This window comes from Anastrepha ludens, chromosome 3 (genome assembly GCF_028408465.1).
Source record: "Anastrepha ludens isolate Willacy chromosome 3, idAnaLude1.1, whole genome shotgun sequence".
In the NCBI taxonomy this organism is placed as follows: Eukaryota; Metazoa; Arthropoda; class Insecta; order Diptera; family Tephritidae; genus Anastrepha; species Anastrepha ludens.
The window spans coordinates 105,959,778-105,986,328 of NC_071499.1; the positions used below are offsets into that span (position 1 = coordinate 105,959,778).

The 26,551-nt window shown below is 39.1% G+C and overlaps 1 protein-coding gene across 1 annotated transcript in view; it reads left to right on the forward strand.

Moving 5' to 3' along the window:
* Nucleotides 1-26,070, forward strand: part of LOC128858701 (centrosomal protein of 164 kDa) — a 38,160-nt gene extending 12,090 nt beyond the window's left edge. Inside the window, exons 2-4 of the mRNA XM_054095174.1 lie at nucleotides 14,779-14,890; nucleotides 21,342-24,838; nucleotides 24,904-26,070. Of these exons, the coding sequence (XP_053951149.1) occupies nucleotides 14,779-14,890; nucleotides 21,342-24,838; nucleotides 24,904-25,421 (4,127 nt within the window). The 3' untranslated portion in view covers nucleotides 25,422-26,070. The remainder of the gene's footprint in view (nucleotides 1-14,778; nucleotides 14,891-21,341; nucleotides 24,839-24,903) is intronic.
* Nucleotides 26,071-26,551: the final 481 nt, after the last annotated feature.

Consider the following 26,551-nt stretch of genomic DNA (forward strand, 5'->3'; position numbering starts at 1 on the left):
AATTTCATTACTTTCAATTTGATATATCCTCTATTTTGATCGGCTAACGGATGCTCCAGTTACTAGAAGCGTCCAAGGGCAGAAATATAATTAGTCGCTCTCGTATTATACATTTTTGTGATCTATCTTTGCTTTGTTTACCCAAAACCGTTATTTGGCTATGTCTCGAAAATTACGTGACAGCAAAAAATGTTATGAACTTTTGTACTCAGTGAACAAGCTCACACAGGAATTGGATTGTTGTTGTTGGAGCAGCAAAAACATTCCCCATACATGTACGGGGAGTGCTGCTGGAGTGACAGTCCTTGGCCGGATATATGTATATAATGAATCCGGGTCATTCCGGTAACGTAGAACCGGCTGTCGGGGGTATGTTAGATGGTCTGGTTCTTCGGCGTTTTGTTTTACTGTAAACTAGCGTTAGTGTTGAAGAAATATTGGGTAGTTGAAAAAGTCTTTTCGTATTTTGTCAATAGATGTCATTGGAGGCATCTATCTCCAGTGCTACCAATCACATAGTGTCCTATCATATGGTGTTAGAAAGGTGACATTTTAAGCTTCATTTAACCAAAAAAAATTTAATTCGGAGAAGTTGAAAAAAAGTTATAGCTGTTCAACAATGAGTGAAAATAATGAAGAAATTCGCTGTATTTTGAAATTTTTGTATAAAAAGGGAAGAATGCCACGCAAGCCACCTATGAAATTTGTGAAGTTTACGGAGACGATGCTGTATCAGTTCGTGTAGCACAACAATAGTTCGCTCGCTTCCGTTCTGGAAATTTCGATGTGAAAGATGCGTCTCGATCCGGTCGACCTATCGTTGAAAAAGTCGATGAAATTATGGAAAAGATTGACCAGGACCGCCACATAAGCTGCCATGACATCGCCAAGGCACTAAACATTCATCATCAAACAGTTTTGAACCATTTAAAAAAGGTTGGTTACAAAAAGAAGCTCAATGTTTGGGTACCATATGAATTGTCTGTGAAAATTGAATGGACCGAATTAACATCTTCGATTCTTTGCTGAAACGAAATGAAATCGAACCATTTCTGAAGCGAATGGTAACAGGAGACGAAAAGTGGATCAAATACGACAATAATGTGCGAAAAAGATCATGGTGCAAGGGTGGTGAAGCTCAACAAATGGTCGCAGAGCCAGGATTGACGCCTCGAAAGGTTATGCTATGTGTTTGGTGGGATTGGAAAGGAATCATCCACTATGAGCTGCTCCCGCCTGCTCGAACGATTGATTCTACACTTTACTGTCAACATCTGATGAGATAGAAGCAAGCAATCGAAAAAAAACGGCCAGAACTGATCAGCAGAAAGGGCGTCGTCTTCCATCAGGACAACGATAGGCCACACACATCTTTGATGACTCGGCAAAAAACTGGGAGAGCTTGGCTGGGAAGTTTTGATGCATCCACCATATAGCCCTGACCTTGCACCATCCGACTACCATTTGTTTCGGTCAATGCAGAGCTCCCTTAATGCAGTAAAGTTGGCTTCAAGAGAAGCCTGTGAAAATTACTTGTCGCTGTTTTTCGCCGAGAAACCACAAAAGTTTTACACTGATGGAATAATGTCTCTATCAGAAAAATGGCAAAAGGTGGTCGACCAAAATGGTACATATTTGGTTTAATAAAGTTCATTATAAATATAAAAAAAAATGAGTTGAAGTTTGATTAGAAATACGAAAAGACTTTTTCGACTACCCAATATGTACGCCGTATAACAATAATAGCTGAAAACGGCACGTCTTTGATGTTACGGTACGCTTTGATGCAGTTTTGATCCACTGCCTCTTGTTTTAGGTTCCCCCCTCTGCAAAACTTCTTGAATGGAGTAAAGCGCATTTCAAAATAGAGTTACAGAATGCACATCAACCAGTTTTTCACTCTGAAATCACATAAGTTCTACACCAAGTTATGGGCGAATGACTCAATCCAAAAATTGAAAAAATGCATTCCGTATACATATCGCTCTTTTACTTCAATAGTATACAATTTTTTTTTAAATTAAATATGCAGAAATTATCCCAATTTCTTCTTTTATGATGTGTACAAAATTCATGCCGATATTGATTAACAGTATCTCATTAGGTGAGGTGCTTCACTTTACTTTTACTTCGGGAGGCATAATACATTGAAAACTTTGAAGATGCTTTTCTGGTCATTTTGGTTTTTTGAGTTATGACACTATTAAAGTAAATGAGCGATATGTATGTACATATGTATTTGATTTATAAAGTTCATTAAATAAATGTCTACATTTTGTTCAAGCTTATTAACACCGTTTTTAGACCGAATTTATTATTACAGTCAACTTCAGGCCTTTATGTACACAAACATTTTAAGAGGCTTCCTACGAAGCATTCAATAAAGTATGAATTCGCAGATTCCACTTTAGAAAGCAGATAAAAAATGAAAAATCTTCGTAATAAGCTGACAGCTGCATTTTTCATTCAAATTAAAATTAAAAAGTGAAAGTCCAACCAATGAGTACCGAGCAACAACTATGGCAGCAAGAGCAACTACTACAGCAAGAGAAGATGTGATAACATAGAGACCACAAGTATGTACTCGTATCTATCCATGTACCTGTGTGCATACCATAGTTATGACAGCCAGTTGGGGACAGCAACACTGTTGGGTAGTTCATAACAGATGCAATCTGTTTTTTAGTTTGTTGTGTCCTCGGCGTCAACAGCATTGCGGTCGTTGTGTTCGTTTTTATTATTATCCTTGCTAGGCCGTGGTTACTAAACGCCTATTTACTGCTGTTGTTTTTCTTACGTTTAGTAGTAGTGTTCACTGTTTGCACTGCAGATAGAATATTAAATGGGAATATTTGATGGCAGGTCTATCTCATAAGTTTGTTTTATAGTTATATTAGAGTGAGACATCTTTCGAAGGGGAATTATTTCTTAAGTTTTCTTGATTCCACTATAGAAATTTATCATCGTTCGTACAGTAACAAAATAACAACGATATCAAAAAATGTTAAAAGATATATTTATTGTGCTTATAATCATGACTTTCAACTCACTTCATATGCATCGTGCATATATTTGCTTCTTAATCAGCATCCAAATCGGCCAATACAAAAAACTATTCGGCAAAAATCGCTTAGTTCTGACTACTGCGCCAAACAAGTGGAAAAAGAATATGAAAAGTTTTGAAGTTTAAAAAGCTGGTGGCTAAAACTCTAAGGTCATCCATTGGTAGGACGTTTTTTATGGGGGTAGGAGATTAAAATTAAAATGTCTGAAATATCATCAAAGGCGCCGTCGCATCAGTGGTATGTGGGGCATGTTCCCATTCACACTATAACATTCCTCCTCTCGGCTGATTTGCAACCTCGGACCGCTGTAAGCATTTCATCAAGGTAGAGTCGAGTTTATGTCTATTGACACAACCAGGTAACTGCGTTCAGGTCCCTCTTTTGTGGACGTATGGAAATCTTACGCCAGCGATAGTATCTACTCCTCCCACTGTTTCACAGGTGGTTCCGAAGGAAATGGCACATCGGAAAATTTGGAATAGCGCAGTATTTACGAACTATCGTATTGTCTTCTGTCTGATGTTATTGTGAGTGGTTGACTCAAATGTCGGCGTTTGTTGTCGTCTTGCCCAGAAACAGTTCAACTCCATGACGTACTTGCAATTATACCTGCTGCTGTGCCTTGCGCTACCATTCAATAAATTGAAGTCGTACCATTATTTTTCCAGGAAACGCTCGAACCGCCTCCCACCTAGCACTGGATGAGCACATGTGCCGTGCGAGGTTCATAGGACTAGGTGCGTGTCCCAAAACTCTTTCAAGTATTGCACGTTCTTGTGCGTAATCACAATGTAAAGTCACGTGTTCCGCGCTTTCGATTGCATTAGGGCATCTTGGGCAAAATAGAGTAAGAATAATATTTGTTTAGGGGGGAAAAACACCATTATTTTTACGTAAAATTTTTGCGCTAATAGACGCCCAAATGAGGGAGTAACATCAAAAAATCCACAAATTCGTTTTGAATTATCGAAAAATGAAGTTGCGTGAGTTAGCTGACATCGTAAAGATATTAAAAGAACGTTTCGGTTTTATATTGCATGAGCATTTCATTAACTTTCACTAAAAAATATGCTCGGCGATGAGAAATTTCGCTCGAATGAAGAGGTTATCGCTGAAACTGAGGTCTATTTTGAGGCAAAAGATAAATCGTTCTACAATAGTGGTATTGAAATCTTAAAGCGGTGCTGGAATGATTTTGTTGTTCTTGAAACTAAGTTGAAAAATAAAGCTAATTTTGAACCAAAAAAAAAACGTGTTTTCTTTGTTAGGCCCGGTACTTTTCAGCCCATGTACTAGGTATAGCTAGATTGAGCCTATTGCGAAGTTTAGTAATAAAATGTTGCTCGTAACTTGATTTGCTCGTGTTTTATTAACCTTAATTGCTACACCTCGTAAGTTACCGGAACATATGGCTTTTCATTCAGAAAGTATTTGGCCCACTGACCTTCTTCGGTTTTGATTCACCATCAGAAACAACTTCCTTGACAGTTAATTTATCTTTGATTGTGCATCGTGTCTTAAAATATCAAACTACCGGTTTTATTTCTAAGCATTTCTATTCAGTGATAAGCCACTTCGCTAAGTACAAAATACTCACCGAAAATGTATTAAGTCCTAAAGAATACAAAAACTTTTCAAAAACTTGTGGAAATTGATTCATTTGGAATTATTTTAGTTCGAAATGCGCTATATTTTGATAATTTGTATTCGAGATGTGTCAAAATAAGTGCTTAAAGAAAATCACTTTGAAAGATTTCTATTATTTCCTGTACAATTTGCAACTTTTTAATTTAGGCTATGCAAACTATTGAATTTTAGGTGGCAACGTTAACTGTTTTATTTTTCTTCGTTCCTTAAATTTCGTGGATATTTTTGAGCGTATTTTTTTATTAGATTGCCCGTTTTCCTTTTTTCTGAAGCAACACAATTGAAATGATTCCAATAACTAACATCAAATAAGACAACACGAAGAATAGAGTAAATTATGAAATAATGCAATTTCAAATTCATATAAGATTGAGTTCTTAATTTGAGCTGGTAATATATTTTTTATTTTTGTCTACTCTCAACGTACTCGTTTGCCGTTCTAACAACTTCCTTCAAGCATTGCCGTCGGTGCCAAAGCTTACGCCAAGCAGTGGCTTAACATATTTTAATCTTACTGTACATTTTATATGTACAGTTCACTCAACCGCTCTAATCTTGATGAGTGCTGCTCTCCCTACGGTTTTAAGTGAGCTTAGACACTCCATTGAAAGCGTTGTGCTGTTGTGTCATCACTGTTAACACACCTAGTTTGCACGGCCCAGTTTTTTGTTTAGATTTTATTTATAATAATGAAGAATTTTTCATAATGAATAGTTAGCATGACACAGAATATTTAATGGTTCTCTGCATATGAACAGTCATACTTAAACCCCTCGACACAACGATGGCACAGCAACATTTTTGTTTTTGTTATAATGTTCATAATTTTTGTATGAAAGCATCGTTAATTATCCAACAAAAACCATATAAAACCAACTTTCAAATTTTATGGAAAAATTAGAAAATTGTCCATACAAAAACATGTCATGCATTCGTATTATGGAAAAAGTGTGGAATAAAATGATAAAAAATCAAAGATTTTTCAAAAACTTAAAATTTTCACTTTATCATACTAAAATTTAATCTATACTAATATTATAAAGAGGAAAACTTTGTTTGTTTGTTTGTAACGAATAGGCTCAAAAACTACTGGACCGATTTTAAAAATTCTTTCACTATTCGAAAACTACATTATCCAAGAGTAACATGGATTACATTTCATTTTGGAAAAAAATAGGGTTCCGTAAGATACAGGGTGGCGCACGAATCGTGCTACAAAAACAAAACGTAATAACTTTTTTTCTGTGTGAGTAATCGGCTTTTTTTTTTTTTTATTTTGCAAAAATATTTACAAAAAATGGAGGCTTGGGATACCGAAAAGAGGATTTGGATAGTGCAGCGGTACCATGCTTTGCAGTCCATCATTTCCGTCCAAAGGGAATTTAGGCGGGAGTTTGGCGGCACTCCCCCTAGCAGATGGACCATTATGAGGCTGGTGAACATGTTTGCTGAATCTGGAAGCATCGCACGCAGACCGTACCATCGAGATCCCCATGTTCGGGTCGAAGCCACAATCGCGGCTGTAGCATCGTCAATTCAGGCAAATCCAAGAGTTTCGACTCGTAACTTGTCGGCGCAAATTGGAGTTAGCAGACGGTCATTGCAGCGGATAGTTCATGATGACTTAAACTTGTTTCCGTACAAAGTTCAAATCACAAGCAAATTAAAGCCTCTGGATTTGCCTATTCGCCTGGAATTTTGCCAAAAAATTATTGAAATGGCCGAAGAATTGCTTGTTTATGTCTGATGAGGCCCATTTTGATCTAAACGGCAATGTAAACAAGCAAAATTGCCGTATATGGAGTCAATCAAATCCGCAAATACTCCATGAGATGGAACTGCACCCAGAACGAGTCACAGTGTGGTGCGCAGTTTCATCAAGGTGCATTGTCGGGCCATACTTCTTCGAAGAAAACGGTGTAACAGCGACTGTAAATGGGGACCGTTATTTAAACATGTTGAAGGAGTTTTTTTATCCAGAACTGCGGCGAAGACGTATCCCTTTTAACAGCATTTGGTTCCAGCAAGATGGAGCAACTGCACATATAGCCAGACCGGTTATGGAGGAGCTCCAACGAAAATTTAGAAATAAATTGATATCCAGAAATTCCACTTTCCGCTGGCCCCCAAGGTCACCTGACCTCACTGCACCAGATTTTTTTTATGGGGTTATCTCAAACAAGAGGTGTATAAAGCAAAACCAAGTAATTTGACTGAATTGAAGCAGTCCATCACAACAATAATTGAGGCGATCCCGACTTCAACCCTTCAGTGCGCAATGAACAATTTTCTCATCAGGTGTCGCATATGCGTGAATGAGCATGGAGATCATTTACGTTCTATTATTTTCAAAACTAATTAGTTACATAAAATAAAATTGAATTATCTATACAATAAAAAAACAAAAAGTTAAATACATTGATTAGAAAAAAAGTTATTACGTTTTGTTTTTGTAGCACGATTCGTGCGCCACCCTGTATTTGGATTTTTCGGACACAAACTGAAAAAAATCTTATATATAAAATAAAGTCAACTTTTTGTGTGTGTTCGCTAACCGGCCGTGTCTGCACCGAATTAAACCAAACTTACACACATTGTTAAGAAGGTATTGAAGATGGTTTCCGTATAGTTTGAATACCTATTGGTAGATAGGGTCTCGAGATATAGGTCTAAACGTGGACCCGGGTAACCTTCGGACGTGTATGTACAATATGGGTATCAAATGGAAGCTGTTGGTGAATGCTTTAGTTCAGAGCATTTTTCATGCCGCTCCGTGACTAGGGTCTCGAGATAGAGACCAAAACGTGGAGCCTAGAATGTGTTTGTACAATATGGATATCAAATTGAAGCTGTTGGTGAATGCCTTAGTACAGAGTATTTTTCATGCCGCTACGTGACTGGGGTCTCGAGATATAGGTCAAAACGTGGACCCAGGTAACCTTTGGTTGTGTATGTACAATATGGGTATCAAATGAAAGCTGTTGATAAGTGCTTTAATACGGGGTAATTTTCATACCTATTGATGACTAGGGTCTCGAAATATATGCCAAAACGTGGACCCGCCGTGTCTTTGCACCGAATTAAACCAAACTTATGCACATTGTTAAGTAAGTATTGAAAATGGGGTTCGTAAAGTTTGGTTGTAATTCGGAGCACTGGCAACGGGTATAGCGTTCTTTTGAGCCAGCCATAATGTCGTTTACTTTTTTAACGCTTGGGGTGGAACTGATCTGTCAAATTGACAGTGTGAGTTACAATGTGTCAATATTTCTTTCTGATTTGGATGCCATAAGGAAAAAACGTAAGTGCAATATGTAAAAATTGTTTGTGAATTTTTTTGGAGTGGATTTTGGAACAGTGAATAACTTCTTACGAAATTTGAGAATTTAATGTGAAATCCGAATGAAATTATGTGTTCGTGGAAAAAAAAAAATGTTTTCGTTTTTTTTTTGAAAAATATAAATGGATAATGGTTAAAAAAGCTCCAATGCTTAATAAAACATATAAATTGAAACGAAAAATTCATGGATGATCAGGAAAAAAGACGATTGTTTCTTAGTTATTCATATGCGTTGATTTGAAATTTAAAAACAATCTTCTTTTTTCCTGATTTTCAATTTATATTTTATATTTACTCAAAAACAAAAAGAAAAACAAAAAATATTGTTTATGCCAAAGCGCTTGAATAAAGAATAAAGAAATAAATAATATGAAAACCATATCGCACCCTAAATACAAAAGGGGCACAACTCAAAATTTTCCACACTCGAGCTTGACTTGTTTACAGTAACACAGAAAACAAACTATGTGACATATCACGCTGAAATTTGCCATGTAAGCTTGTAACAGTCCTACCAAAAAACAAAAAATTTATTTTTGCCATATGTCATCCGCGGACCGTTTTATTGATAACGTCTCGTTCATATTTGAGCAGAAGTACATTTTGAGTTGTGACCCTTTTGTATTTAGGGTGCGATATATTTTCTGTTCTAAACCATATCTATTCTATTTTAGTGTGCCCAGTGAAGCGGGCCGGGTTTGCTAGTAAGCTATAAAACTGCATACCAAAAATCTTTCCTCAAATAGAATCGCTTCACTCATAAGAGGTGCACTTCAATTAAAAATATGGATAATTCAAAGAAAAAGTCAAAATTGGTGGAAATGTTGATGTGCTATCGTTTTCGGGGGCTGCATACCTTCCTTTTTAATATTGCAGAAATTACACTACCAATTTAGTAGGTATACGCGTTTATACAGGTATGAAGAAGTACTGGCTATTCTTGCTTTAAGGGTTTAAACCATTTTTCTAAATAAATATTTCAGTTTATACAACACCTGTCGGTCGGTCCAGCTTTATAGCGGTTTTCACTCTTTCCAATACAACAAAATTATCTTGTTAATAACATGTAGAATATTAGCTTTCAAGTCGTCCATCACAGTTGGTTTATCACCATTAAACAGTGATTTGACATACCCCGACAAAAAGTAGCACAAGTGAGTCAAATCACCTGATCGGGTCACTTTTTGAGATCATTTGCCCACGAGAAGTTTGTGAAAATAAAATGATGACATCACGGGTTCTATGGTTGGAACCTTTTATCACTTAGACCATGGCATTGACCTGGAGAAACAAAAAATCGTTAATATCTAATTTATCTGTAGTGCTCACTATTGGCACTAGCGTTAGCTTCCTTTTCTGTTTTAAAAAATGTGTACGAATGGTGTCTCAGAGATGCAAACTACACCAAATAGCGATTTTTTTTGGTGCACGAGTAGTTTATGGGGACTACGCCGACCGATGAAATTTTATAAACTATCAGCATCAAGAACCAAATTATAATTTTCGGACGTTTCTTGGCACACCGAATCCGAATTTGAGCTCAGAATGACCCACGCCACGTTTACGAGATATTCTTAATTAAAAATGCAAAAATACGTCGTTTGGCATTTTTTGGAGGTTATGTTACGTTGTGGGATATTGCTTTTAAAAAGTCGTAAAGGTATCTTAAAGAACTCTTTCCGTTTTAAACTCAATTTTGATTTACACATCAATCAATTTATCTCTGAGATATCCTCTTTTACTGTGTTTACTTATTGTTACTTGGATTTGTTTCTGAATCAATTGATACGAATCTGAATATTTCCGATAAAACCTGTCCTGAAGGGCTATGCTTTCTTGCTTTACTCTTTATTGTTTATTATTTATTCAAAGAACTTTCCAACAACTGATTTTATTACGAGCTCTTTATTGTTCGTTTGCTAGTCATGTACCGTTATTAATTGTGCTAGTGCGATATATAGTTTTTTTTCCTTGTTCACTCCTCTCGGGAGCATAGGGCCTCGACAAGACTCAGTCTTGAGTTGGTTTCGTTATTCTGTTTTTGATTTCTGACAGGTTAGGTGATTAGCCTGCCGCTACCAGTCCTAAGTAGTGGGAATGCTCACCTGTCGTTGCTTAGGAACAACGCCTTCTTACTGCGTGGAGCGCCATCTGTGTGTCACATTTTTTTGGCAGAAGGATCGCACAGATGGTTGAGGACTTCGCTAAATTTCGTGTGTTCACGCTATTACCGCGGTCACCCGCTTCCTCTTGCTGGCGCCATTGATGCAATGTGTACCTGTGTGGTTTTCTTTGTTTTTTTTTTGCTTGTTTTAGCAGTCACAATGCAAATAATGCGCAGACTATTGTGCGAGAGTAAGGATGGAAAGGATTTGAGATATGAAATTTTTTTTGTTTTTAGAAACAGGGAAAATATGTAGATTTGGAAAAGTGCGAGGACCGTGCTATACGTGGGATTCGAACCCACAACCTCTGGGATGGCAAGCTAGTACACATACGCTAGACTACCGAGGTCGCTCAGAGGAAGATAGGGTTAGGTTAGATGGTAATACTATCATCAAATAAAAAGTCGGTAAGATCATATGCAACTTGCCAGCTGCTCGAATCGTTCTGAAACACTTTTTTTGCATCAGTTTTATATCGAAATTTGATGAGAGTTTTGCACAGAAATGCCGGGTTATTTGTTTATAAAGACCAAATGATTTAACAATAGAACACATGAACGAAATGGTAATAAAAAGTGGTCTACAAATCTGGCGAGATCCACAAGAAAATCTACCGCATAGGGATGTCGAGAAAGCAAAACATCCGTAGAGAGTGAAGGTTAGGTGCACTTTCGGTACCGAAATGAACGCTACAGAGCCATGTTAACCAACTTCATGTAGGTTGAATTTAAAGGTGATGTATACACACCATTATAATATTTAGGCGAAATGGCTCTGCCATTTTGTTAAGAAATGCGTGGCATTTCATGGTCACCATAGAGGCTCTCGACTGCTTTGCGTTCGTCCCCTGACTGTCAGTGAAAATGCAGACATTATCTCCGGGTATCGCATGACACTCCTCAATCGTCATAAAACGCCAAATCGTCCTCTCATCGGTCTCTTCAATCTTGGGCAATACGGTGGCTGAGGCATGATAACGTTGTGGTTTTTGGCCAAATAATCTCTCACAAGCAAAGTTGAGTGAGCAAGTGCATTATCGTGTTGCAAAAGCCATTCATTTTTTTCCACAATTCCGGGCGTTTTTTTCGTATTGCTTCACGCAAGCGGCCCATAACTTCCTTATTTACCGAACGACCTTGTGGTAAGAACTCCTGATGCACTACGCCATGGTAATCGAAGAAATCAGTGAGCAAAACTTTGGCATTTTATCGAACTTGTAGTGCTTTTTTTGGTCTTGGCTTTCCTGGACTCTTTCAATGGGACGATTGGGCTTTGGTTATGATACATAACCACATGCCCATGATTCGTCACCACGTATGACTCTTTTAAGCAAATCTGGATCATCGTTGACGTCATTCAACAATTCCTAAGCGGTGCTCATGCGACGTTGTTTTTGGTCAAAATTCAGCAATTTTGGAACGAACTTCGCTGCCAGACGCTTCATTCCTAAAATTTCCGAAAAAATTGCATGGCATGAGCCAACCGATATGCCGACATCCTCAGCAACTTCTCTAATTGTGATTCGACGATTCTTAATAACAATTTTCTTCACTTTCTCAACATTTTCATCGGTGAGCGAGCGTCGTCATTGATAGCAGAAAATCGCCGAACACTTTCTTATTTATGCCTCTCACAAACAAACTAAACATACAATATTGCTAAAATCGAGAACATATCTTCGAGATGAGGGTACCAACATAAAAAAATAATAATCGAAAGTCGAATGTACGTAGCCCGGGAATTTTGAAAATTTACTTTACTTTTTGAAAACACCTCGTACACGTCCTACAACATCCTATTTCACTGTTTCCTTGTGGATAGGAAGATCGCGAATATTGTGATTGTAATTGGAGGTGGGAGTTCATACAGTGACCGTAACTAGGGTTTCCCCACTTACTTAACCCTAGAGAGATAACCTTATTGGAAGTTACGGAGAAGATAACCATACGTCTGTGGGACGTATCATAGTTTTTCTTTATGGTGACATTATTTTTGGAAATATTTTTTACCTTTTTTTACTGTCGTTGGTTCTTTATATATTTCCTTATTTTTTAAATGCATTTTTGGAGAAACTTTTTTTTATTATGTAAGAAAAAATCACATTTTCAGTATTCTTATAAAATAAACAAAAAAAAAATAAGTATTTTGTAAAAGGAACTGCCGTTTTCTTTAAAACTAAAATGAACACATTTCTTTCGCTTTTTAAGCTTATTTAGATATAACATTTATGATAAATAAAAAAAAATATAGGTACAAGTTTTGCACACTTCATTTTTATGTTCCCCGCATATTGGCTTAGTACATTTTACACACACCATTTTAGACATACGCCTTATTTTTGAGGGGCAATAGGAACAGTATCTTTTTTTTTTTGGTTCAGGTTCTTCTCTGCCTCCCTTATTGTCTCTTTCAACCTGTTGAGGCAATGCATTTTTTATATTTCGCTTCAAAGCGTTACTCAAACTATGGGCCTCCAAGCGCCTTTCCATCCATGGCGATGTCAACGAACTGTATAAAGTTTTCATAAAATTTCTTCGACCAGACGTTCGAGACTGCAGGTTGTGGCAATAAATAACGTATGAATTTACAAAAGCTATGTTGAGCAGTCCGTAAAATATTGCCATAGGCCAACGATTAGTTTTCCTTGAGCACGACATTATTGAACACATTTGGTCAAACGTGTCGACACCTCCTTTTGTTTGGTTATAATACAAAATCATGTCTGGCTTACCACTACTTTCATCGATACTGCCTTTTTCGTTGCAGGATGAGAGCATGAATACCATTTTAGAAGGCTTTGGTTTATAGGACAAAAGCGTTAAAGGTCCATCATAACAAAATCTGGCACTTCCAACCTCTCGCGATCGTGAATTTTTCATTAATTCCGGAATTTCACGTTTATTGGACCTTATAGTTCCCACCAAAGTCAATTTGTACGGCTCTTTTAATAAGTTCTTTGCCAGTGGAACTGACGTAAACCAGTTGTCACAAGTAATATTGCGAAAAGTCCCATGTATTGGTTTGGATAATTCCTTCACGTAATATTCCCCCAAAGGGACGTTGTTAGTATTAGTCGATTTGCCTAGGTATGGAATGGCATTGAACATATATTTTGTGGCACTGTCGCAAATCATTACAATTTTGATCCCATATTTATTTGGTTTATTGGGAATGTACATCTTAAATGGACATCGGCCACGAAAACCCAGCAACTGTTCGTCAATTGTGGTATGCGACCCCGGTGTGTAACTGGTTTGGCATTGTTCAATGAACATATCCCACACTTTTCTGACAGGCAAAAACCGGCCATTAGATTGAAGAGAAGGTCGCAATGCTTTGTCATCCATTCGCAGGCATCGAATCAAAAATTTAAACCTATCGCGACTCATAGCTGAAGTATATAGCGTTCCACTGTAGGTATTATCAAATATTTCATCGGTTGTCAGATGGTTATCTTTTAACGCAGCTGTCAAAACGGGAATTCCAATCAGAGCGCGGAGTTCGTGTTCACTTGTATCCCTATAAGTTGCTGTCGTCATTCCATCTTTACGTTTCAGGGATATTTCCACATTTGTCCATTTTACAATTTCCAGAATAATATCGTCGGTAAAAAATGCATTGAAGCAGGAAAGGGGCTCAAGCAATGATTTACATTGTTTAGTAGGACCTCTTGCCGTTCGAACAATGTTGGATAAAGAAACTCTGCCAACGTTTTTACCTTTCGACGTTGTCCAGCAGTACTTACTTTTGCTTCTAATAGTAGGTTCAGAAAACGTAAGAATACGGCTATCTGAAGAAGAAACACAATTGGAAGATCCTGTAACTTGGTCCTCCAATAAAGCTGTGTTGATATCACGACCTTCACTGGCGATTTCCTCATCTTCGACATCGCTCTGAACATCATCTTCAAATAATTCATTTTCTGTTTCACTGTTATCAGATGATTCCGGAGCGTCCGATAAACCTTGCAAATACGTACTTATTTCAGTGTCATTTAAGCATCCATTTCGGGCCATTGTTCTTGGTTTAAGTGATGAAAAAACGAAATCACAATCAAAACAAATTTATTCAAATTGAGTGTAAAAGTCACACAAAAGCTAACCATACGTCTCCGAGACGTATGCGATCGCCAAAACTCAAAAAGTATCGAACTTACCACAACAAAATAACCACCACCGGCAAGCTACTGTAAACGACTGAGAAAAATAAAAACAGCAACGTGGTACTAAAACATTCGAGAGAGGGAGAGCGAAAAATTAAAAAGGCATACGTCTCTCAGACGTAGGTTATCTTTCTAGGGTTAAAGTGTTCAATCTTATTACAGTGCTGTTAGGGCATATTTTGTCTGCAGTTTGTAATAAGAAACCCAATTTGCAATGATTTCTGTTTTATTTTTAACAATATTCTATTGATTTTATCACAAATAAACACATCGATATTTAAGAAATCCACTTATTTATAGTGCCCTATTTTTTAAGATTATCTCTCATCGCAATTAACTCTTAGTCGCATTACTCACAAACCTTTCAAAATGACAATACGTTTTTCTTTTTTATTCTAGAAATCCAAGATTATGCTTTGATGGTTGGCATTGATCCAGTTAAAGAGCCGCATTTGCTTTATTTAGCCAAAGAGGGGTTGATGCAAGCATTGCCAACGGATTGGAAAATATGGTACGTTTGTATGCGCACACAGTATTTTTCAGATAATGGAAATAAAGTAGACATATAGACATATGTACATACATATTTACATATGCACATACACACACATTTATATTGATAAGTACATAAGCAAAATAAATACAAGGAAATGTGGAACGAGTGTAATAGAAAATGAGCTTCTAATAAGCAAAGCTGCCATAGGGTTTGGCTTCCAGTTATAACTTTTTAAATTGCCTATTATTGTAGATATTTAAATACCCCTCTCTCAGTAAAATATACATACATACATACATATTTTTTGAAATTTACTATGGCTTACCAAAAATAAATATACTTGCAGACTTCGGAGTATACGCATGGGTAGCTTCAAAATATCAGTTTTCTAGCAACGGGTCAAAAAATATCTACGGGCAAGGCGTTAGTAAAATGCCATTGATATTTATTGAGTATTTCGTTGCTAAGTAAAAAGTGGAAGTTTATTTCTAAATATATATATTAGGATGCCTCACAAAAAGTAGCCGTTTGTTCATGGGAATCATATTATTATTATTATTAGAAGGCCATTACGCACTGCGACCAGAGCTGATCTATTGTGAAAGGCCTATTTTTGTAACCCTAGAGTTTTAGGCTTTTTAAAAATTTTAGCACAATTTTGGGTTTGTTGTTCCAAAGATTGCATGGAGATACTACGATACCACCAAGGTGATGAAGTCTCTGTCTGCCCAACGCAGGACATTCACAAAGCACATGTTCTGAGCTTTCTATGTCCATTTCGCAAAAGCGGCAGACATTGGTCTCAGATAGACCAATATTATTTAGATGATACCTCAGGCTGCAGTGACCTGTAAGATATCCTGCTAAAAGACGCAGATCTACTCTGCTTAGTGAGAGAAGCTTGTCAGATATTCCTTTGTTGGGACTTAGGAATAGTTTGGCTTGACGCTGACCGGCACAGTTTAGCCAGTGTGCAGCAAATTTTCTTTCTTCCCATTTCCTAAGGAATTCATTAATGTGGCCTTTTGTGAGTCCACAGAAAGGCTCAGGACCAGTAAGTTGCATATTTGCTCCTTGTTTTGCAAGGTCATCAGCCATTTCATTTCCCTCATGTCCCGGAATCCAGCCTTGTGTTACTATGTTGAGGTTCCCTAACGTGTTGAGAAGGTTTAGGCAATCATTTACCAATTTAGAGGTGATAGTTGTTGATAGAAGGGCTTTAGAGCTGCTTGGCTATCTGAAAGTATGTAGATGTGAGTACCTCTCATTTTCCTGCTAAGGTATTCTCTCACACATATTTCGATGGCATGTATTTCTGCCTGGAATATTGTTGGGTAGAATCCCATCGGAATCGATTTTTTGAATTTAGGCCCAATGATTCCTGCCCCTGTTCTACCATTTTCCAATTTGGACCCATCAGTAAACCATAGCTGGGAGCCAGGTTTGAAAGTGATAGAGTTAGTTCTCCAGTCTGTGCGTTCATTAATTATAACTTGGAAGTTCCTGAGTATTGGTTTGGGTGATAGTATATCATCCCTATGAAAAATGGGACTATGTAGGAAGTCTTCTAAGATCTTTAAATGTCCTTTCATATCCCCACTTTTAAGTTTAGATATACCTTTTAATCTTAGGGCACTCGAGCGAGCTTCCCTTTCAATCAAGATTGGAAGCGGTGGTATGTTCAGGAGCACACCGTGGGACATCCGTGGGACATGTTTTCATAGTATAATACCAACATATATCAACATATGTGTAATACCAACACATATCAGGCGATGCAGTTTGTTTGGTTCGTTTACTGCTTTTCTTTGCTTGGCCTTGGGCCACCATGCTAATGATGCATAAGTGACTATGGGTTTCACAACTGTGGTGAATGTCCAGAAGGTCATTCTAGGGTTTAGTCCCCATGTCTTACCAAAAAACCTTATGCAGGCAAAGAATGCCCTTGTGGCTTTTGAAGTAACTATCTCAATATGGGAATTCCACGTAAGCGTTTTGTCAAGACTGGCGCCAAGATAGTTCGCTTCTGTCGAGAGTTGAAGTGTTGTAGTAAACGGTTCAAGTGCTGTTTTCGGTGGGTTAATGGAGAGCCCTTTTTCCGTGCACCATTTGTTTATTATTGTAAAGGCTTGCTGCATGCGATCCGAAATGGTTTCCTCATGCCAGCCTAATACATAAACTACTAGGTCATCAGCGTAGCTCTGAGTGTGAAATCCGAGGTTATTCAGTTTGTGGAGAAGTACATCTATGACTAGAGTCCACAAAAGAGGAGAGAGTACGCCTGCTTGAGGGCAACCTCTTGTGGCTTTAATAGATTTGATTGTTCCTCCTAGTTCGGTGCTGATCGTCCTAGATTTCAGCATGTATATTATCCATCTAGTGATGGGTTCAGGTACTTCCTTTAGATATAGGGCATTATAGATTGCCTCATAGGAAGTGTTATCAAAAGCCCCTGATACGTCAATAAATGCACATAGAGCTATCTGTTTGGACTCAATAGCCTTTTCAATAACTGTTACCAGGCTGTGTATTGCAGTCTCAGTGGATTTTCCCTGTGGATAGGCAAATTGAAATCGATGCAGTGGGAAGTTAGCAAGATTGTTTTCCCTAATATACTGATCAACTATCTTTTCCATTGTTTTAAGGAAAAATGAGCTGAGCCTAATTGGTCTGTATGATTTAGGCAATTGCTCGGGTTTTTTCCCTACCTTTGGAATAAATACAACCTTAACCTCAGCCCATTTTGTAAGTAAATATCCTAGCTTTGTATAGTCTGGTCAAATTAGGGATAATATGGTGTGCACCTTGCTGTAAAAGACAGGGGAATATCCCATCAGGACCAGGAGATTTGTATGGGCTGAATGTTCTTATCGCCCATTGTACCCGCTTTTCATGGAATAGCTTGTTTGCTAGTTTTAAGTTCTCAGCACTCGCAGATGTAGTAGTTTCTGCCGGCACAGAGATCTCGTCTAGCACAAGTGATCCAGGGAAGTGAGTGTCCAGCAGAAGTTGAATGGGAATCATAAAAATACGCCGAAATATTTCCGAAAAATATGAAGATTTACGTGAGTAGGACCGATGTGAAAATATCTCTTCAAATCGAGTTTATTATCAATAAAATTAGTCTTTAAAAATATGATTTTCAAAAAATCAGTTCAGATGATATGTAGAAGAGTTTGTGCTTAAAAGATTTGCATAAATATGCTTACAAAATTGTATCAACGGAATCGAAGTAATGACTCACAAGTCAGTAATCAAAACTATCTAACGCTCACCGAAATTGCGTTTCTAGCAGCCATTAGAATGGCTACTGATGTCACAACTTTAGAATCCACGCCATATTTTCCACTCTGTGAAAGCCCTGGTTGTTCTATAATCACGTGCGGGTTTTTCAATCTCTAGATCGAGTCAATTTGGCCAGTCAATAATCCGAGAAAGTTCAACTTCCTCTTCATGCTTCACTGTACATACTACGCTATCTGGATGATATATTTTGTAGTAATGTGTATAGGTAATCGGGCAATGGTTGCTTATAGTGAACAATTTTAGAGGTGTGCTCCCTAACAGGCCGTTATTCGGCTCTGAGCTAATTTGACAGACTCAGCTGATAGGCTAACGGCACTTGGGATGTATTTACAACAAAACTGAGATTGTGTTGCTGATATACGAAGAAAATCAACCAATGACACTTCATTGCCATCTGAACAACGACTGATTGGACGAGTGTGTGAATACATGTGAAATGATCGTGCAGATTTCGGCTGATGAGTCTCCCAAGTGACGTGACAGCCGAAGTTTCCCTCACAATTTTCTTTTTCACCATAGCTAAAAAGCATTTTTGTAAATCTATCATCCTTGATGGTTGCTTTCATTTCAAAAAGATGCGAGAGTTTGCGTTCAAAATTAGTTAGAATTTCGGGAAAAAGATTTAGTCTAACTGTGGAATACTGATTTCAAGAAAGTTTTTAATAGACGGGCACCTACGCGCCTTCTATCCCAGAGTAGCAGCAGAGGGGACAGAGAAGACTTTGTATAACCCTTTTAAGATACGCGCATAGGTTTACACTGCACATCGATAATTTTTTGCAAATTTTTTGATCTAAGTAAGCATAAGTAACAACTAATTATTATGTACAGTCATAGTTTTCGAATGACTGTGTTAAAACCAACTAACATAGTTAGGTTAAAATAGCCAGGTTGCTTGTTCAAGGCAAGGCACTCGGTGGCCTTAAGGCCTATTGTGATACTTGCATTTGATTTCCATCCCCTAACAAAGTTGCTTAAACCATTTCGATCTTTTTAAGAAGGTACCTAGTCCATCCAGTGCGACATTTTGTAAGTTTCCCAGGTCTTTAAAGAAAAAATCGCCAAGATATTAGGCACGGCATCTTTGAAGTGCAGGACATTCAGAGAGGAGGTGTTGCACCGACTCAATTCCTTATTCACCTCCAACACTCATGCAGAAGTCATTGTGGGGTACACCTTATCTACTGGGTGCCAGTAGCGCAGTGACCCGTTATAACACCTGTGAAACGTTGGTAGTTGATCTGTTGAATCCAAACAGACGTATGGTCCTCGTAAGATTCAGCTTTGGTGCGCTTCGGAGCGCTTTGCAGACGCCGCACTTAGTAGTCCGAGACCATCTTCTATTGATTTCCGCGATTACGCTTAAGTCAATTCATCCATTATTTCATTTCCCTTCACTCCAGAGTAGCCGGGATCCCAACAAAGTGAGTTGTTGTGTTGTTGGGTAAGCGAGAGCGACCTCCTTCCGGCATTCTTTAACAAAGTCTTGAATTGATGCTCGTTGAGGCCAGTGCCTTCATTGCCGTTTGACAATCAACAAAAATGGTAGGGCTTGCTGGAGATAAGTCCAACAGTCTTATCGTTTTTGTTGCTTTTTCTAGAGCGTAGATCTCAGCTTGGGAGACGCTACACCAGTATGGAAGTCTGAAGGAGCAATTTAAGGAAACTTGTTCCGAGTAGATACACTCCCAACTAACGTACTTGATACCACTGAAAATTTTGTGGAGACAATAGGTATGCAGGTATTGTCGAAATGCCCCCAGAATCGTTCTTTGCTTTCTTTCACCTTTTTGTTAATCATTGTAGGTGGTACCTAGCCAAGTGAGTTTGGCTCTGACCCATTTGATGACGAATCAGGAATTAAAAGCGATTGGCAACATCTTGGAAAAAGACGTTTCTGACGATGTTTCGGTTACCAAGAACACCTAAATTAAGTATACCAAAAGCAGTTTGCATTCATTATTCAATAAAGTACTGCATTGCAGAATCGGCCCGATGAAAGGAGATACAAACTGCCAGGGAGCCTGAACAAAAATCTGATCCAACTCTTGAAACCGATTCGCCGCTCCAATTTGAAGTTGTCGCTATATAAGAGCTTATTACAGGTTGATATATCAAGTTCCGGAAAAAGGAATTTGGTTTCAGGCCGTATTATCAGTGACTGCCGTTGTATATATATATAATTGGCGCCGGGCCGACCGCTATTAGGCAAAAAATGTTTTTCAGTGTGGAGTTTCACGGAGATACGAATCTACGTACTCCGAATGGTAGTCACGCACCAACCCATTTGTCTACGCCAGCCGCCGAGTTAGGGTAAAGGAAAAAGAACTTAATTATGCTCCTTCATCTTTCTTTTCATAAGCCCAGTTCTGGGAGCCGTACAGCAGACGCTGATGTGGGATGTACATATTATGTGAAGATTAATGAGAAAGAAAAGTGTGTTCGCTGCCCTCTGTACTCTTTCTAGTTTAATATTATCATGTTTACGTAGATGTAGTCTACAAGGTTCCCACAACATAAGATTGGATACACTTTGATTGTGTACATGAATAAGGGCTTTAAGTGGAGACCGGACGATGTTGGCAGGCTGTGTGTGTGTGTTGAAGATTGCATCTCTCGGATTCGTGCCATCGTGCGTAGTTGAGGTGGAGGTTTGAACAATGCGCCTTTCGAATAAAGAATGAACTTAATTATTTCCTCATACACAAGTTGTTCTATTCCACCCTATTGGAATCCATTTGAAGATTATTTTTACTTGAGGAGCCCTTGACTTCCTAAAAAGTGGCTTGCAGTAGTAAAAGGTGAAGCTCACACAGTTTTTTATATCTTTTTCGACATTCATTTTCACGATTCAGCCCAGCATCTAGTATGGCTCCCAGATATCTCACCTGTCTGTACAATCGTGGTAGCTGACCATTGACAACTCAAAGATCTTAAAAGAATTCACAATCACAAATTTTAATGGCAACTTCACATGTTTATAACCTCAAATAAAAATATAAATTCTCTTCATAATATTTCCTTCAAACTTACCTTGCCGAGAATCCCTTACATTTATTACCTAGCGCACGCTTATATTATATATACTCGTATATATGTATGTATGTTTCTATATTTATAATGAAAACACAATTTGCAATTACGACAATTTCTCTTTCAGTTATTCCGAGGAGAAATGTGGGCACTACTACTACAATACAAAAACAAAGCAATCGCAATGGGACCATCCGCTTGATGTGGTGTACCGTGAGATGGTTGAACAGGCGCGGCAAAAGCACGCAGCGATAGCGGCCACACCCGTGATAGACAATTCCGACGATGCGTCGCAGCTGGACTCAGGTATACGCAGCCTACAAGGCAATGATGAATGTGACAACACAAACAATACAAATGAAATGTCTTCGCCGGTGAGCAATGTCAATACGAATTGCACCGTACGGTCTGCCAATAGTGCTGTCGGTGGCACGATTGGTGGTGGTGGTATTGCCAGTAATGTTTCTAACATTATGGGTCTAGGATTATCGAGTAATTCAGGTTCGACTTCTAATAGCACAAGTACTAGCGGATTTAGTGGTGGTGTTAGTCGTTTTTTGGAATCCAGAAGTAAAAATTTCGGATTGACTTTCCAGCCGGTAAAAGGTTCACGCTTTGAAGTATCCAAAACAAATCCACAAATCTCACTAGCTATGAAATTCGGTGGCGAGAGTTTCTCCTCAAAGTTGGCAGCTGCAAATAAGAGTGAAACACCAGATGTGGGAGCGGCTGGTGCTGCAGATAAACGTGCTTTTGTGTTATCGGGTACTGGTGCGATGTTTCTAAAGTCACGAAAGCAGATGGAAGCAGGTCTGAATCAAGCGACGGCAGCAATGCTCATGAATACGAACTCGAGTAATATCGTTGTTGAAGGTATGGCCGGTACACCACCGGGTGTGAAGGGCATATTGCGCGATTCAAGTTTAACAGATATGCGTCGAAGATTCGAGAAGGAGGATCCAGAAAATGGTGGTTTGGAAGACAAAAAGAGTGTACGTTTCAATTTGGAAGAAACAAAAATGCGCGGTTCACCAGAAGAAGAACCGAGCAGTTCGCGAAAGATGACCCAAAGTCCAGAAGTATCAGTAGGTTCGGACGACGATGAAGCGGAAGACGATGATCCTTGGGATGAAGAGGATGACGATGATGATGATGAAGTTGATGGCTGTGTGGGATACGGTGCACTAGGCGCTGAAGGTGGAGTACCATTGCGTAGTCTTAATCCATTCTTGATCAATGATGAGAAACATGTGAAGGATATACAAGTTATAGCGGTACCAAAGGCGCAAACCATACAAATGCTGAAGGCACAAAGCCTTTCAATGGACCTGCCAGAACGAGATCGCGCTAAACTCTCTGAGTTGGTACGCTCACAAAGCACTGAATCTGGTAGCATACCTCAACCCGCATCTGTGGTGAGTTACCTTGAAAAGCTAAAAGACAGTTCCACAACCATTAAACCGCTGTACGAGGATACCGACTCTGAGTCAAAGGGCAGTTCGGTGCGTAGCTTTATTATTAATAAATCCGAACAGGATTCCGTGAACTCGATTATACCTGCAGTTAATCCATTTGAATCGGAAGAAAAAGCACCGAAAAATAATCTTGACACTGAGAAAGTTGAGACCAAGTCTATTCAAGAGAAATCTGCTTTGCGGACATTGAAGGTGGCTTCGAAGCTTGTTGGATTTCTGAAAAAAGATGCTGACAAAACTGAACGAGAATCATGCAGCCGCCCACGAATCGAGCAGGAAAATGACAAGGAGTACGAAATTCTTCGCCAAAAGGCGGAAAAGCAAAACGAAGTATTACTGCAGGAAGAACGTGAGCGTTTGGAGTATGAACTTCAAGGCGAAATAGATGCGATCAAACTCGACCACGAGCAAAAACTGAAGAGCATACGCCAAGAGTACGATTCACGATTGGGCGCACATCGACAAGAAATGGAGGCAACATTCCACACGCGCTTGAGTGAATATCGCACTCAATTGGAGGAAGAGTTGAACGCGAAACGTAAAGTAGTAGTAGATGAGCACAAGGCGCATATGGCCACACTGCAGAAGAATCATACTGAAATATTGCAGGATCTCGAACGAGATCTGAAAAGTGAAGAAGAAATCATCAAAAAAGAACATGCGCGCAAACATTCAGAGATGCGGGATAAACTAGCGCACGAACTAGAGTTGGAACGGCAGCGCATGCGCGAAACAGGCGAAGATAGATTGTATGAGAAGGTACGTTGTGAGAAGCGCTTACTGGAAGATAAGTATCGTTGTTTGAAAGAGAAATATGTACGTTTGAAAACAGATGTCAAACTTTCCTTGGAGCGACGCAATCGGCGACGAGAAGCGCAGGCGTTGCACCAACAAAGCCTGCATACGAATACTACTACAACGGGCTCAGAGACTGAAAGGTCCATATCAAATAAACCATCGATCGGCAACAGCGAGAATCGTTCACTTTCATTGTCAACTTCTTGTCAAGAGCATGGTGGTACCAGTGTTGGTGCAATACCTCATTCAGTGTTAGGTGGTAAGGGCCCAAAGCCACCAGTGCCACCTAAAACTCATTTAACACCTCTGACCAACAACAAGGAACATGGCCTCACTGGGCGCGACCGCTCAAATGACCGCACACATATGCCGATGGTACGTAAGCCGGGCATTGCTTCTAAGTATATAAAGCACTTACAGGTGCAAGATGATACAACTACTTCGATTAGCCAGTCAGACACGACCATATCTAATAACTACAGTAAGGGACGATATTTGCCCGCTCCAGTTTTGAGCGATAACGGAAACTCCGACTCAGAGGCTGCTTTCCAATGTAATCAAGAAAACAATAACAATGGACGTGGCAATGGGCAACGCAAAAAGGTATTCTCCCGCATGAAGTCTGCCTCAACTTCACGTTTGAACTCGGACAATTACAAGACCGACCGACCATGCACACCAGTTGAGAATTTGCGTCACCAACTGCAGAAGCTAGAAGATTTAGAAGATCAATTTCCAGACAATACACTCGACACCACATACCATTTGCGCTATCCATTCTCAGATATATCCAACGATCGTGCCGGTGCTGGTAATAGTTCAGAGCTTGAGTTCTTCAAACATCGCATACACTTGGAGCGCGATAGTGTGCGACGTGCCAAAGAATCGTTACGCACACAACGCACCAACTTCCGCGCACGCCAACGTGAGATCAAGCAACGCCATAAGGCTTCAACAACGCGTCACTCACTAGACCAGGTCATACAAGAGGAAAAAGAATTGACTGAAATGGAAGTAAATTTGCATCGCACACGCGCGCTACTGGGCGAGAAGGTAATACGTTTGCGTCACTTAGAGCAGAGCCTTTTGAGAATTTACGAGAAGGAAAAGCCCACTATGGACTTGTTGGGTGTAGAGCAGAAGGATGATGCGACGCTCAGTGATCTCTCATCGCATTCAAGTTCCGGCTTTAGTAGCACTGATTTTGCGAGTGGCGGCGACACACATAATTTGCACAAGCGCAAAGAAACCTATCACCAGGAATCAACCGAGTGCATACAAAATCTAGAAATTCTCAATGCGGAGATACGGGAAATACTCGACATATTGGGAAAAAGTCAGCAGCATGGAGGTAATGCAAGTGAACCGTTTTGATATGCGCTATTACAATGCAATGTTAAACCAATTTATTTCTAGGTATTCCTATGATCTCGCCCTCTGATTTAAATTGGTCGCACATGCTCTCGGCTGGTGTCAGCACACCTACAACACCACATGCGCACCCTCAGACCGTTGGCACGGTTATGCATGCGCCCCAATCCATACCAACTTTGGCCGATCGCTTGGAAACGTATCGCCAACTAGCTACTGGACGTATGCAGAATTCCATGGGTGGTGCTGTACTTGCAGCAAATACCATTGTTTCGCAAAGCCCACGTGCCGTCAACTATACCACCAGTCTGGTGGAGCGTACCAGAGATTTACGCAATTGGCTGCGACAGGCCAAAACCGAGCACGATCTACTAACTGGCGGCGCTGGACTGCCAATACAGCATGGTGGGTTGGGCCTGTCAGTCAATACAGTGGGCGTGCTAAGTACCAGGGACTGTGGTGGGGTCAGTGCTGGTAGCGGCGGTGTCGGTGTCGGCGTCGGTGCCGGAACAGCAGCCACAACTGGTGGAGGCAGTGGCACGGGTACGCAAACAAATCTATAATTAGGATATAATGTTTTCTGCTGCTGGCGCAGTCAGGAACCCAAGTCATAAGAAACTCAAGCTTACGCACATACATGTGCGATATGCATGCGAATATATTTACATTCACTAATACAATGTAAAGGCGCGTGCTTATACACATACATGCATAAGTATGTGGTTATATAAGTGGTTATGTATTTAGAAGCCTCGTCAAAGAAGGAAACTAACTAAAGGAGCTATAAAAGCAGTTTGTAGCAGGCTTAGGTGAATATACAAAGATACATACATATGTAACGTTTTATTGGATCTCAATTTAAAACCAAAGATAATCGTTGTTGAAACTAAAAGATTGAATATTATAGTTGTATTTGTAATAATGCCTACAGAAGCGAAAAATTAAAAGTATGTATACTGGTGCCAAAGAAGTGAAAGAGTGCAGGTGTTGAAAGTAAACAGAGAAAGTCTAATGATTATAGTTAAGGTTACATTAATTTGACACAGAATAGAAATTAGCGAAAATAGAAATTACACGTAAAAGAAAATTCAGACAGAAATTCCTTGGAAAACGAGCTTAATTCTTTTGGCTGGTTCGTTGGAGTTAATTTGCAAGGCGAACTGCATCCCAAACTAAATTGGAAGTTCTTTAAACGCAAAAAAGATTGTTTCGAAGTAGGAGTCAGTAACAAGAATTGTTTTGCAATGGTTTTATACACCTTTGTGATAAATTTTCAGCTTCTATTATTAAACTAAGCGATTCTATATCTTGCGATCCCAGTATTATATTGGGTAGTCGAAAAAGTTTTTTCGTATTTCTAATCAAACTTGAACTCATTTTTTTTATATTTATAATGAACTTTATTAAACCAAATATGTACCATTTTGGTCGACCACCTTTTGCCATTTTTCTTCTAGAGACATTATTCCATCAGTGTAAAACTTTTGTGGTTTCTCGGCGAAAAACTGCGACAAGTAATTTTCACAGGCTTCTCTTGAAGCCAACTTTACTCCATTAAGGGAGTTCTGCATTGACCAAAACAAATGGTAGTCCGATGGTGCAAGGTCAGTGCTATATGGTGGATGCATCAAAACTTCCCAGCCCAGCTCTCCCAGTTTTTGCCGAGTCATCAAAGATTTGTGTGACCTAGCGT